This window comes from Rousettus aegyptiacus, unplaced genomic scaffold (assembly GCF_014176215.1).
Source record: "Rousettus aegyptiacus isolate mRouAeg1 unplaced genomic scaffold, mRouAeg1.p scaffold_m13_p_12, whole genome shotgun sequence".
Lineage (NCBI taxonomy): Eukaryota > Metazoa > Chordata > Mammalia > Chiroptera > Pteropodidae > Rousettus > Rousettus aegyptiacus.
The window spans coordinates 347,861-361,258 of NW_023416287.1; the positions used below are offsets into that span (position 1 = coordinate 347,861).

The 13,398-nt window shown below is 65.7% G+C and overlaps 2 protein-coding genes and 1 pseudogene across 4 annotated transcripts; 1 reads left to right on the forward strand and 2 right to left on the reverse strand.

Moving 5' to 3' along the window:
• Positions 1-379: 379 nt before the first annotated feature.
• On the reverse strand, positions 380-3,644 carry LIME1 (Lck interacting transmembrane adaptor 1). Of its 2 annotated transcripts, none has more exons than XM_016146288.2 (5): positions 2,795-3,644; positions 1,854-1,972; positions 1,415-1,629; positions 993-1,324; positions 380-892 (listed from the first exon to the last, which is right to left on the reverse strand). In XM_016146288.2, exons 1-5 carry the CDS (start codon positions 2,924-2,926, stop codon positions 668-670), a joined length of 1,023 nt encoding a protein of 340 aa, XP_016001774.2. In that variant the 5' UTR covers positions 2,927-3,644; the 3' UTR covers positions 380-667. The 2 variants fall into 2 exon arrangements, with proteins under 2 accessions (XP_016001774.2, XP_036085050.1); XM_036229157.1 differs by lacking the exon at positions 2,795-3,644 and having other exon boundaries at positions 1,415-1,502; positions 1,572-1,629.
• On the reverse strand, positions 3,403-13,262 carry ZGPAT (zinc finger CCCH-type and G-patch domain containing). 2 transcript variants are annotated; one of them, XM_036229150.1, is made up of 6 exons: positions 12,322-13,262; positions 5,652-5,785; positions 5,228-5,383; positions 4,480-4,710; positions 3,988-4,396; positions 3,403-3,781 (listed from the first exon to the last, which is right to left on the reverse strand). In XM_036229150.1, the coding sequence occupies exons 1-6, from the start codon at positions 12,915-12,917 to the stop codon at positions 3,643-3,645; spliced, it is 1,665 nt and encodes a 554-aa protein (XP_036085043.1). In that variant the 5' UTR covers positions 12,918-13,262; the 3' UTR covers positions 3,403-3,642. The 2 variants fall into 2 exon arrangements, with proteins under 2 accessions (XP_036085043.1, XP_016001762.2); XM_016146276.2 differs by having other exon boundaries at positions 4,480-4,599; positions 12,322-13,260.
• Positions 8,164-8,282, forward strand: LOC118610207 (annotated as a pseudogene).
• Positions 13,263-13,398: the final 136 nt, after the last annotated feature.

Below are 13,398 nucleotides of genomic sequence, written 5' to 3' on the forward strand. Positions count from 1 at the left end.
CCGGGGCGGGGCCCCGTCCCCGGGGCTGGCTTCCTGGGAGCAGGTAATTCTTCAACGCGCGACTGCCCACCTCCTCCACCCCTTACGTAACCCCAGGGGCTGCGCAGCGGAGCCCGCCCTTGGCGTTTAAGGTCCAAGTCCCACCCTGGGGCGGCCACCCTGCCGGGCGGCTGCACGCCTCCCCAGGGCCGACCGGGCCTGGGAACCACCACCCCAGGCTCGCTTGGCTCCCCACAGTTTTGAGCTCAGGTGACATGGCCCAGGCACCCCGGGAGGGAGGGAGTCCCCGAGATCAGGGGTAGGTCTCTGCTCCGTCCAGACCACCTCACACGCACTCACACCCGCAGGCTCGCAAGAAGGGAAGGCCGCGAGGCACTCGGTGTTCGTCCTCCGTGTGCTGGGATTTATTAGGACGCTGGCCTGGGCTGGCCTGGCAGCCCAGACCCCAGCGACCTGGAATTTGTGCTGCCGTGTGTGTGTGTGTGTGTGTGTGTGTGTGTGTGTGTGTGTAGGGGGGGCCGGGTGGGGGAGGGTGTGAGGGAAGGGGGGTTCAGGCTTCATACTGGAGGAAGGAACGTCTGTACTTGTGTTTTCAGGCAGGGAGGGGATGGAGACCCCTCCCCAGGCTGAGGCAGGGGGAAGCAGGAGACCCTCCTGTCCACTCATGCTAACAGCCCGGTCTGGGGAGCCCTTGGCGCTCAGGGATCCCCATCTCCTGGATGCTCTCGTACACGTTTTCCAGGAGGCCCTTGTCCACGCTCAGGTCCCTGTCATAGGTTAGGTTACTCCCCAGAGTCGGAATCGCTCCCTGACCCTTGGGGTCCAGCTGGTTGATGACAGGTTCTGGGTCCCTCCTTCTGGGCTTGTTGACCTTGGAATACAGGATGTCCATCTGGAGAGAGAAAGCCAGCCCAGAGAGGGGTCAGCACCATCCACTCCACTGAGGATCTGCCCAGCCCCACCCATCCCACGCCACGCCCTGCCCCCTTTACCTGAGTGGCTGGGGTCCCCTCAGCCTGCTGCCGCTCCACGCCCTGGGGCCCCTTGAGCTTATGGATGCGAGCATACTCCGGCACCATGGGCCTGGCCTCAGGCCCAGGTCTGGCGCAGCTGCTGGTTAGCCATGTCCCTGCCCACACCATAGGGCTGGCTGCCAGGCTGGCCCTGGGGATTGCAGCCAGCCCCACGTTGGAATAGGTGGCCTCAGGGCTGATGGAGGGCTGGGGCAGTGCCCGGTGCGAGAGGGCTGCCAGGGGCCTGGCGGTGCCTCTGGACGTGTCGAGATACTGCAGGCACAGGAGGTCCACGCTGGCAGGCCGTGGGGCTGGGGTGGGGTCAGGGCAGAGGTCACTTGGGTTGGGGGGATGCGGCGCAGCAAACCCGCCCACGGCCCCAGCCTCCTGGCCGGGCTCACCTATGCAGCCTCCCCGGCCCTGGTGCAGCTCATGTAGCCTGGTATCCGACTTGCTGAGGGAGCAGAGGTGGGGTCGTCTCAGCAGTGACTGGGGGCAAGGAAGGCTGATCGGTCCCCTGTCGGCCCCACCCTGGCCCCGGGACAGCCTGGCACTCACCGCCTCGTCCGTCATCCCCTGGCCCTGAAGCCGGGCCTGCTGCCTCCGCGCCGCCTTCCTGCAGGCAAGAGGATCATCAGGCGGGTGAGGCAGAGTGGGGGCGAGGCGCCGGCCTCTGGTCAAGGACGGCCTGCCCGGAGCCCCGCCCCCTCTGGTCCGAGGAGGGCCTGCCCGGAGCTCCGCCCCTTTTGGTCCAAGGAGGGCTTGCCCGGCGCCCTGCCCCCCTCTGGCCGCGAAACTGAGCCAGGCTTCACAGGGCACCTGGGTTAGGGATGAACGTACCTGTGGCAGGCTGTGCACAGCACCCACAGCCAGAGGAGCAGGGCGAGGCACCCTAGTGCCCAGAGGGCAGAAGGGGCCGAGAGCACCTGTGGCCCCATGCTGCCAAGCCCCGAACCAGCCTGGGGGCAGAAGATGGGAGCTGCGGCTGACCCAGGGTGGGCGCCCCACTTGAGCACCTCACACTGCCGGGCCGCCTGCTCCCCTGGGCCCTCTGACTCAGCACACAGGAAACCCCAAGGCTCCACAGCCCCTCCCTCCTACAGGGGCCGAGAGGGCACAGCTTCGGGGGCCCCCCTTCCTGCCTCTGCTGGGGGATCCTGCAGAGGTGTGCTCTGCCCGCCCCTGAGTACCTGGGTTGTCAGGATGACCCAGATGGCCGCAGTGTGGGGCCAGTGATGGGGCCGGGTGGGGCAGCTGTGACCTAGCCAAGGCCCAGCTGAGGCCACTGCAGCCCCCACCTGAGATCTGGGGCGGCCCCTGAGGCCCTGTCTCTGAGCCACAGGCCAAAGACTCATCTGCAGCCACACCCTGCCCAGGCCTGTCTTGGGCAATGCCCCCTGGCCATTCACTGCAGAGCCTAGAATCCCAAGGGGCTGGGAAGTCAGGTCAGCAGGGGCACTGGCCACCCTACAGCCAGCCGGCCCTCCTCCCCTCCCCCATCCCTGCCATGGATCTAACTTCCTCCTGGGGTCTTAGCAAGGCCCCAGGGGATGGGGATCCACCCCATTCTCTGTCGGCTGTCTGTAACCCAGTCTACCCAGATCCAGGGGTGGGCTTCCCGTGCATGCAGGCCCAGGCCGGCTCACCTGGTCACAGCCCAGGTCCCAGCACCCTGATGTGGCAGAACCTAGTCCTCCCAGAACCCTGCCCTCACCTGCCCACAGGAGGGCACCAAGGGGCCTGAAGGCCCGGCCAGGCTGGAGGCCAGAGAGGGCACTTACCGCCGCCACAGTGCAGCGCCCCGCCCGAGCCCTGCTGGGCAGGCAGGGCAGCCTGGCGCCCTGGAGCGCAGCCCAGGAGCAGCCCTTGGCGGAGCTCCCCGCCTCACTTCCTGCCTGTGGGTCTGGCTGCATCTCAGCCCGCTGCAGCTGCTCCCACTGCAGCCGCCACAGCAGCCTCACCCACCTGCTGCGGCCCCCACCCGGGGTCTAGACGTCACTCAGTGGTGTGTGCTTCAGGCCAGCACTGTTCTGAGAGCCTAACTTGTCACCTCCACCCAGGATGAGGTGGCCGTGCACTGGAAAGGAGACAGTCTCGTAGCTGCCAGGTGCTGGGGCTGAATCCAGGCTCTCGGGGTCCTAGCACCCCCAGGTCCTCCTGCCCAGATGGGCCAGTCTCCTCCCACCATGTTCCACCTCTTTGTGGGTGTCAGGTGACAACCCACCTCAGAGCCCCATCCGGGAGAGTAGGGAAAACGACAGTGCCCTGGGCCTCTGCCTCTGGATGGGGGCGGCGGCCTCACTCGGGGCCCCTCCAGCCCAGCCCGCAGCTCCACACAGAGAACCCCCTCTCCGGAGAGACCCGACAGCCAGCTGAGCCTCCACTGGAAGACACCTCGGCACAACCACTTTAATGTCCGTCCTTGCTAAGCAGGCTCCCGGACGCGGGCGGCTCAGCGGGCGCACAAGCGCCAAGGGACCCTGCAGCCCCATCTCCACCGAGCGGCGTCCACACCCCCCCCGCGGGCGAGGAGGCTGACCGCGGGGTCTGGCCTGGGAGTGGGCCAGCCCCTCCCCCGTGGCCTCGGGTTGTTGGGTGACACTGGCTCCTCCGCGGTGCGCGCGCGACTCTAGAACTCTGTCATCTTCTTGTGGGTGTCTGCCTTCCGCTGCTCCCGCTGCAGCCCCGCCTCCTGGGCCCGGAGCTGCCCCAGCTGCCGCTGTGCTCCCGCCAGCTTCTCCTGCAGCTGGGCCACCGTCGCGCTGTGCCTACAGAGAGACCGCCGCTCAGCCAGGGCTCCCGGGCCACTGCCACAGAGCCCCCGGGCTCCAGTCACGCAGACCCCCCGGAGACAGCCTGCCACCCTGGGGTCCAGGCGGCCTCCTGCGCGGGACTGCGGGCTGGGCGCCCAGAGCAGGGCCGGAGGCACGGTCCCTGGGGCCCGCCCTTCTCCAGAGCTCAGCCCCACACTCACCGGCCGGCGTTGCGGGCGAGGGCCTCCTGGATGCCCCGGACGTCCCGCTGGGCCTGCTCAATCCTCTCCTCGGTCTGGAGGAGCCGCAGGCTCAGGGCCCGCTTGGCGTCCCTGCTGGCGTGGTACAGCTCCTTGCCGCTGCGCCTCCCGGCGGGGGCCGCCCCTGTGTCCGGGGCCCCAGGAGCCTCGCCTTGCAGCTTCTCGTTCAGAAAGTCGAAGACGCTGCGAGGGGGCGGGCGGCCCCTAGGGCTGCGCCCTCGGCCCCGGCACTTGGGGGGCCTGCTGGGGCCAGCCTTGCCGCCCTTGGCTGTCTGCCGCAGGACCTTGGCACACTGGTCCAGAGACTGGCCCCGAGGCAGCACCACTGCGTGGATGGGTTCCACCCGGCCCTCCGCGTGGCGGCCCAGACCTGCGGGCACAGCGGGCGGGCACTGCTGCTGCCGGGCCCCTGGGCCGTGCCGGCCCCCCCCCACCCCGGGGCGGCACACTCACCCTTGCCGAACTCGTAGCCCATCTTGGCGAGCAGCCTGGAGCCGATGCCGCGCGTGTGCACCTCCCAGCCCGCAAAGGCGGAGCTGCAGGCCCCGGGCTCTGCAGCGCCAGGCGCCACCACTGCAGGGAGCAGAGGGCAAGCGGCTCGGCCCAGCTGGACTCGGGGCCCTGAGCTCTGGCCAGGGCCACAGTGCCCTGCCCCCCAGCAGGCTGCAGCCCAGGCTCGTGGTGCTGTGTGACAGGGAGCAGAGCTGACGGCAGAGTCTGGCGCCGTGGGCTCCGGCCTGCCGCCGCCCCAGGAACGCGCCTGGCCCCCTCCCCTCCGTCACCACCACCTCATGGAGCGTTCCACAAGGATGCCCCCTGGCGTCACCTTGACCGACCCTGCCAGCCAGCCCCACTTCCTGAAGCCCAGCTCTGGCCGTCTGGACACAGCTGCTCCTCCAGCCGCCGGGCACCAGGCCCTACGTGGACGGTGCTGAGAAGCGGCCCATGGCCCTGCCTCAGGGCGCACCCTGTGGGGCTGGGCTGGCTGCACACACACCGCTGATGTCCGTGGGTCTCCGGACCCGGCCCAGACCCTTCACCTGCTCTTCCACGGGGCAGGCCCGCCCCACTGCGGTCCCGCTCGCCAGCTGTGCTCACGTGGCCGAGATGTGCCAGCCGGGAGCCTCCCAGGGTGACTGCTGTCCGGGCTATGCCTTGTCCCCACCTTCCTGGCCTCTGGGACCCTGAGCTACCGCCATACCTTTGGCGTAGCTGGGGTCGTCCACGTCACTGCTGTCTGAGCCCGAGGAGGCTGCGGACTGCGCACGCAGCGGGGGCAGGATGGCGTCTCCCTCCAGCACGGCCTCCTGCAGCAGCAGCGAGTCGAACCTGACGGTGTAGTAGCCGCTGTCCACATCTGGGGCAGGGACAAGGACAGGCCAGGTCAGTGGCCTCGGCAGGTGGTGGGCGCTGCACTGAAAGTTAAGGGCGAGGTGCGGCCGAGGGCAGCCTCGCCCCCTTGGGCACAGAGCAGGGGCCGCACGCCCAACCTAAAGAGTGGGCGTACGTGTGAGGAGTGGGGCGGACTCACGCGAGGGGTGGGTGTGGGGGTGACGTGAGACGCAGGGGGGACATGCGGGAGGAGTGGGGAGGGCTTAAAGCAGGGGCCGGGTCGGGGAGCTCACCCGTGACCCGTGCCGGGTACCAGAGGCCATCCTGCTGCTTGGCCAGACACGCAGAGCCAGCCTGCAGGGAGCTCAGGTCCGGCTCCTGGAAGGGTCGGAGCTCGGCCACAGGGACCACCTGCCCGTGGGAGAACCTGCGGAGCGGGCAGGGTGGCGCTCAGAGCCGGTCCGCCAGGGCAAGCAAGCCCAGGGCGACCAGGGCCTGGGCATCGCTGCGGGAAGGGGTGCTCGGGAGACACACGCAGACGTGCACACGCACGCACACACGCACTACATGTGTGCAGGTGCAGATGTGCACACACCCACGCACACAAACGTGCGCACACGTGTGCACCCGTGTACACATGGCCACACGCGCTTGCAGATGCTCTTGCACATGGGAAGGACGGGGCTGCCCCGAGGACAAGATGCCTCGTGCCTCTGGCCAGCTTTCTGGGCGGGAGGGACGAAGTGCTGGCGGGAGCCCGTGAAGACGGCTCCCCACCGCCTCTGCCCCTCGCGGGGCCCCAGCTGCGGCGGGTCTTCGGGGCGGGTGCGCTGTGTGCCGACGGGCCTGAGCCCCTAGAGCAACCCGGGGCCCCAGCTGTAACAGTGGTCAGTGAACTGGCGGAATGAAAACCGAAACAGACTGTGGGGGGGGAGGGGAGTGTGGGGGCCGACACAGGGCCGCGGCCGAGATGGAGCGGACAGCGCCCGCGGGCCCGCGCCTCCGGGAGGAAAGCAGTCTGGCCCCACGGGAGCGCCCAGGACGGCCTGCAGCTCGCGCTCCCACGGGGGCCGGGAGGCCTCAGGCACCTTCCCCAGTGGGACGCTGGGCAGCCCCCTCTCACACCTGGGCGGCCTCAGGCACACAGGGTGCGGCCAGTGACCGAGTGGCGCCAGCGGCTGCGAGTCTGGGCCCCGAACGTGCTGCAGTGGAGGACGCGGGTGACAAGGCCCATTTGGCGCAGGAGCAAAACCACACGCTCACACGGGAGGACCAAGCCTGGGTGACTCGCATGCACGCGCGGCCGCGGAACCTTCCTGCGGGGACCTCGGCGGTCCTGGAAACCCTCGAGTCTGCTGCAGAACTCAGCTAGTTAAACGCCCGACGAAAGCTAGTTAGACCCAGCGAGCGGTTCCACAGAGCGGCTCTGAAAACGCAGTAATGAAGGTGTCCGAAGACTTAGCCGCGAGGGTGCTAACCGGACGTTTCCAGCCACGGGGCGCGGCGAGCGGCGAATCGCAGAGTGAGCTTAAACCAGGAGACAGGCGAGCCGGCCCGGGGAGTGCGGGCAACGCCGCACGCGACAGGAAGGGTCGCGAGTGCATCAGGAGACGCTGCACTACGTACCTCGCCAGGGAAATTAAAACATTTTTTCTATTAAAAAAGCTCAATTTGATCACCTGCCTCACGATGGTCACGGAAGTACACACTGGATGAAGTGAAGACTTAAACCTGAAAACGAGCATTTCGAATGAGTTTCTGAGTTCTGGCCACGGCAAGTCCAGGCATCGAATCTTCACAGAAAAACAAGGCTAAAACTGGGCAAAACTGTCAAACTCACAGCTTCGGATCTCAGGGAATCAACCAAAGCAAAGCAGACCACACTCCGAGAAGTGACAGTTCTTGAAAAACTGCCCAGCTTGGGGACAGAATGAGGTGCGGTGAGGGGGCTGCTCAGGCCGCCGACCATAAGCTCACCCGCAAAAGCAGGAGGGGCAGAGGGTGGGGTCAGGGCCTTGTGCCTAAAAGTGGTGAAGCTCATGGAAACAGAGGAAACTGGTGGCCCTGACGGCTGGGGGTTGTGAGCTCCCTGCTGGGGCCCGGAGAGGGAGAGGGCCTGGGGAGCAGCAGAGAAGCGGCTTCGTGGACGAGGAGCCTGCGGGAGGCTGACGGCCGACCTCTCGCGGACGCCGTGGAGCCAGGAGGCAGCGGGAGGCCGTGCGTAAAGCCCTGGAAGGGAAATGCTGTCAAAGAATTCCGTTTCTGGCAAAAGCACCCTTCAGAGGAGAACTCAGGACATTCCCGCACGAACAAGCTGCGGGAGTTCGTCACTCGTGGCCCTGCCCCACGCGACGCGCCGAAGGGAGTCCCTCGGGGCGGGGCAAAGTGATCGCCCGAGTCTCTCCTTCTGGGCTCAGGACGCATAAGGATGGGACCTGGAGCAGTAACAGCGTAAGGGGGGGCTGCTCACAGCACCGTTGCCGCCAAACCGGAATCGCTTTCGATCAGATTGTCGCGCGTAAGACGCGACTCAATCCACAGGGTAACCGTCAAGGAAATGACACAAAACGAGCAGACACAGAAAAGAGAAGGAATCAAAACGCTACCCCGGCAAAAACAAGCACTGCAGGAGGCAGTGACGGGGACATCGAGGCACCAAAAAGAGGCAAGACGTACGGAAACCAAGTAGCGCGGTGGCGGAGGTGAGTCCTTCCTTACCGGGGGCTGCTTTGGACGTACATGGGTGAAGCTCTCAATTAAATGGCAGAAGTTGGAAGAATGGATTAAAAAACCATCCAACTAACTGTCTATGGCCACGCCACCCTGAACAGGCCCAATCCCGTCTGAATTCAGAAGCTAAGCAGGGTCGGGCCTGGTTAGTACTTGGATGGGAGACTACCTGGGAAGACCAGGTGCTGTAGACATAAAAAATAAAAAACAAGGGATTGTAAGCTGACAAGGTCCTTGCAATCTGTGACGTCAACCAAAGGTTGCCTCACCTAAAAAAAAAAAAAACTATCCAACTGTATGCCATCTGTAATAGACCCATTTTGGATCCAAAAACAGTAGGATGAACGAGAAAGACGGAAAAAGGTAATCCACATAAATAGTAATTTAAAGAGAAATGACTACAACATTAGACAAAATAGATTTGAAGTCAATTTAAAAGAGATTCGAGAGACAAAGGAGGGTGTCGTGTACTGATGAAAGGGTCGATCCAAAGAGGAAATGCAAAAACCGTAAACACGTACACACTAACCTACACACTAACCGCAGAGCCCCGAACCACAAGGAATGAAAACCGACCGAGCGAGAGGGTGAAAGAGGCGTTTCCACAGTGACAGCTGGAGACGTCGGCGCCCCGCGGTCCGCGCCGGACGGAGGGAGCAGCGAAGGTCCTAAGGGACGAGGCCCCGAAGCCACAGAACCGCTGGCCCTGTGGGCGTCTGCAGAGCAGCTCGGCGATGGCGGCAGGGGACACGTCCCCCCCCGAGCTCACGCGGGGCGCGACCCGTGCAGTCAAGTTTAAAACACTGAAATAACCCCACCGCGGTGGGAGGTAAACGGGTATCAGCAACAGAAGGAAATCTGGGGAGCAACAAACAGATGGGAACTCGGGACCCTCTTCACCGCCGGGCGGAGGGGGGGGGGAGCCAGACGCCACTGGGAGCTGGGGGTGGGGGAAGCGCAGCGCCCCGCCTCGCGGGCTGCAGGACGGCGGGGTCACCGGGGAACTGAGGGCTGCTGGTGCCTGCAGCAGGGAGGGAGGATCTCGAGTCGGAGCCTGGCCGCACACCCTGAAGAATTAGAAAAAGAGCAAACTAAACCCGCAGTCGCCCAAAGAAGGGGACGCCAGAGGTCCGAGTGCACATAAATGAAACAGAAAAGACAATGCGGGCTCGACACCCCCTGCGCCCGCAGAGAATAATAGCACGGACAGACCTTCAGCAAGACCGCCCAGAGCAAAGAGCGCTCGGAGACGCCGGCCAGGAAGGCCAGGAACGGCCCGTGGCGCCTGGCCCTGCGGGAGGCAGGACTGGGGAGGGCGGTGCCGCCTCTCTGCGCCGACAAACCAGACGCCCTGGACGGAAACGGAGAGCTGAAAGCACACGCACTGCCGAGACTGGCTCGAGGAGACACGGGAGATCTGAGCAGACCTACAGGCCCACGACAAAGAAACAAACGGCGCCGTTAATCGAAAAACTTCCAAGGACAAAACGTCCACGCTCGGATGGTGTCACTGGCGAAGTCCATGGAACACGTAAAGGAGAATTCACACCAGTCCTTCTCGAACCCTCCCCACGTTAGGGAACACGTCCCAGCCCGCCGTAGGAGCCCAGCACTGCCCTAGAACCACAGCCACACAGGGACCTCCGGAGCGGAGACGGCAGACCAGCGGCCTTCGGTGGGCCAGGCCGGACGCGAACGCCCTCGGCAGGACGCGAGCGGGCGCACCCGGCCGCACTCCACAGGCCGCACGCCGCGGCCCAGCGCGGCTTCTCCCAGGAACACGAGGGCGAAACCCGTTCGGCGCGACGCCGTACCCCAACATGAGGCGCGCGTCCGGAACGGAAGGGCCCGTCCCCGCCCTGACGGGGGCACGGGCACCGCCGCCCACGCCACGCGCCCCGGGGCCCCAGGGCCGGAGGCCAGCCCTGGGCGGTGTGTCCTCAGTGTTTCAGTTAACACCGGGAACCGGTGGCGCGGAAGAGACCTACTGTGCGCCACACTGAATCACAGAGCTGGCATCAAGCGCAGTGGCCGCCGCCGTGACAGGAGGACACCTGGTCGTCAGGTGCCCACGAGCAAAGGACAGCAAGCACCTGGCCTGGCCACGCGTGTGAACAGGGCCCTGGGCCCAGCTGCCAGCTCGCGCGAGATGCGCGGCCGTGCCAGGCTGCACCTGGCGTGCGTGGTGGCGGCGCGGCGCGTGACCAGGAGGCCGGGAGAGGCAGGGAGCGGGCTGTGCGCGGCCACGCTCCGAGCAGCGTTCAAGCGGTCATGCCAGCGTCCCCTCAGGGACGAGCCACAGACAGATGCAAGGAGGCGAGCCCCCCAGAGGGTGGGACGGCCGTTTTCTGACGGAGAGGCCTGTGCGGGGCGCGCGCGGTGGGGAGGGGGGCGGGAGGGGGGAAGGGGGGGGCGGCCAGGCGGCTGGCGAGTCGCACTTTCTGGCTGGTGGGCACGAGGGGCGGAGCGCAGTGTGCACTTCCTTCCCGCAGCTGTTTCCCGGGGTCGACGTCGGCACTGGCGCCCGCGCCCATGGCCTCCTGCTGGCTGCAGGCTCCTCGTGCGCCCTGACTCACTCCACGCTCCCTGTGCCCCGCGAAGGGCCCGGAGCACAGAGGGGACGTCTTAACAGTGCGCGGAGAGCGCTCGGTCCTGCTGGTCCCCGAGCTAAGTCACAGTCGATGACGCTGCCACCCCCCGGCTCCGCGGGCACGGATCTGCAGGCCCGTGTGACAGCGGGGAGAAGCGTGGGGACGGGCCCTGTCGCGCGGAGGGAGCCGCTGCACGCTGGTTACGCAGCAGGCTCGGAGGGCTGCGGACGGGGTGCTCACAGGACGCGCTCCGTGACAGACAGAAGCTGGAAACACCAGAAGGGGGCGGGACGAGTGAGACGTGGCACACGCGTGCGGACAGCAGCAGCCCCGACGCCTGGGCGGCTCCGTGAGCACCGGCGTGGAGGGCTCCTGCAGACACGGTCGGTGACAAAAGCAAGCTGCGACCGGAGCCGCGCTGTACGCTGCCGCTTAGAAAAGTGGACGCACACGTGTACTGCTGACGGGCGCACCGTCTGTAAGAACACGCACCGGAGGCACGCACCGGAGTTGCGACGGTGACAGCCCCCGGGGGGAGGAGGCGGCTGTGGCAGAGAGGGGGCCAAAGGGTGCTTCCGTGTTCCCTAGAGTATTTCGAAGAACCCAAAACAAAGGTAGGAAGATCACGCGTCAGCCCCGGGAGTGGCCAGGTGGGCGTCTGACGGTGGTGGTGAGGGCATCGGCCGGGAGGCTCAGCGCCACTCCACGCCGCCCCTCCAGCCACGGGGCGGCTGCGCAGCTAACGCATGTGAAAGAGATTCTCAAGCAGTGCCCGGCAGGGCGGAAGCACACGTGGACGTGGGCGCTCCCATCCTCACGCGGCGCGCGGCACACGGACGAGCCGATGGGGTGCAGGGGGCCTACTCCCCGCCCCTGCTCTGTGCTGGTGACGCGGCGTGTCCACTCTGAAAACTCGAGTACACTCTGGTGCACTGTTCTGCACGTATGGACCCAGCAAGAGGCTATTGAAAAATAAGATGACCAAAGAACTAGAGAGCTACTCAGGGCCATTGGATAGAAAAGTAAATTATCTACTAGAAATTTCATTAAGTATTCCTCCCAAAATAAAATGGAGCAAAATTAAAGTTATGCACTTTAAGAAAAGAAGAAATCACAACTATGGAAATCTGAAGGTTACGTAAGGCGCTGTCGACAACTTTGTCAGGTGTGACGATATGCAGATCGCCCTCTTACAGTCGGCATCGGTCAGGTTAGGGCTGCATCCCGAAGTATTCATAGGTAAAACAAAAACACAATTTCAAGAATTGACTTTAAAGTCGTGGGGAGAGGATGGGGGAGCAGGGAGACCAGAGAAGAAAGGCTGGCGGCGGGGACTGCGCGAGACCGCGGAGGTGGCGGTGGCAGCCGACCAGCCTCTCAAAGTTCGTGAACGTCTGATTCAGAGGTTGAACTCTGAAAGATAAAACTCGTGACAGGGGTGGAGGGTCTGTTCTCATCAACATCAGCCTTTGCTGCTTCTTGATTTACCAGGAAAATCCAAACACAGGGGCCTCGCTGTAAGAACCCGCCAGCACCCAGGCTCCCTGCCCCAGCACTCTGCTGGGCAGAGAAGGGAGGGACTCCGGCTCGGAGGGCCAGCCCACCCGGCCCGCTGTGAGCCTCGGGCCCAGGAGAGCTTTACCTGCAGTTCTCCTTGAACCGGCACCTCCCCTCCAGGAAGAACGGGCAGGGCTTCAGGGATGCGTGGGTGGGGTACAGGTAGAGCACGCGGACGCCGGCGGAGCCGTCCGCGGCCTCCTCCGTGCCCACGACCATGGCGTTGTGATACTCCAGGGTGCCCCACGGGCTGTAGTAGGGGGCGTTCACCTTCTGCCCACTCAGCTCTCCCTCGTCCTCCGAGTCCCCCCCTTGGTCCTCCGCGTCCTCTCCTTCGTCCCCCGCCTGCCCAGGCTTGGTGGGCTCTGGCTCTGCGTCTCTGTGGAGGGCAGTGTCCAATTCTGCCCTGGAGGCTCGTGGCACCTCACCCGCCTCCTGGAGAGCCGGGAACTCTGCGCCGTCCTGGGCGGGCTGCGCCCCATCCAGTGCGGCCAGCAGCTTGCTCTTTCGGACAGACACCAGGCTGGCCTCCGTGAGCTCGATCAGCTCCTTCAGGTCCCCCTGCAGCTGGCGCAGGTCTGCCAGCTCGGAGGGATCCAGGCCAGCGCCCAGGGCCAGCTCCACCTGCTGCAGCTGCGCGTCGTAGGTGTGGAGGGCGGCCTGCAGGCTGTCCTCGTCCATTCTGCACGGTCGTCAGAGCCGAGGCCTGGGAGCGGGGCAGCAAGCAAGAGAAGCCGGTGGGCGCTGGGCTCGGCCGCCCCAACTCCCGGGCCCCGCGGTGAGGCGACCTCGGCCCTGTGCCGACGGCCGCACTCGGGGCCCTCACGGCACCCTCAACGCCTGCGGAACCGTGCGCGCGTCCCTGTCCCGCTTCGGCTGGGAGAGGTCAGCCGCTCCGAGCCCACAGGCCGGAACCGGACCTCGGCCGCCGGCCCCACGGCCTCGGCCGCCTTCCCAGGCGCCCTTGAGCGCTGTCGCCGGGCTTGGTCGGATTCTCCGCGTCTCGGACCCGCGCCCCGCACCCCCCCCCCCCGATCCGCTCAGGACGCTGCTTCCCCCCACAGCCTCCCGGCCCTCGGCCTCGGCTGGACCTGTCACCTCTGCGCCCCGCGCCCGCGGCCGGGAACCTCCTCCGCGCAGGCTCCGGGCCGAGCCATAGAGA

Excerpts from the sequence above, each read along its gene's own strand:
- LIME1 (XM_016146288.2), bottom strand. The coding sequence starts at position 2,926 with ATGCAGCCAGACCCACAGGCAGGAAGTGAGGCGGGGAGCTCCGCCAAG. Across the intron at positions 1,973-2,794 it reads GGCGCTGCACTGTGGCGGCG|GCTGGTTCGGGGCTTGGCAG; the intron begins GTAAGTGCCCTC and ends TTCTGCCCCCAG. Across the intron at positions 893-992 it reads AGGGGACCCCAGCCACTCAG|ATGGACATCCTGTATTCCAA; the intron begins GTAAAGGGGGCA and ends TTCTCTCTCCAG.
- ZGPAT (XM_036229150.1), bottom strand. The coding sequence starts at position 12,917 with ATGGACGAGGACAGCCTGCAGGCCGCCCTCCACACCTACGACGCGCAG. Across the intron at positions 4,711-5,227 it reads CGACCCCAGCTACGCCAAAG|CACCACGAGCCTGGGCTGCA; the intron begins GTATGGCGGTAG and ends CCTGTCACACAG. Across the intron at positions 3,782-3,987 it reads CTCGCCCGCAACGCCGGCCG|GCACAGCGCGACGGTGGCCC; the intron begins GTGAGTGTGGGG and ends GTCTCTCTGTAG.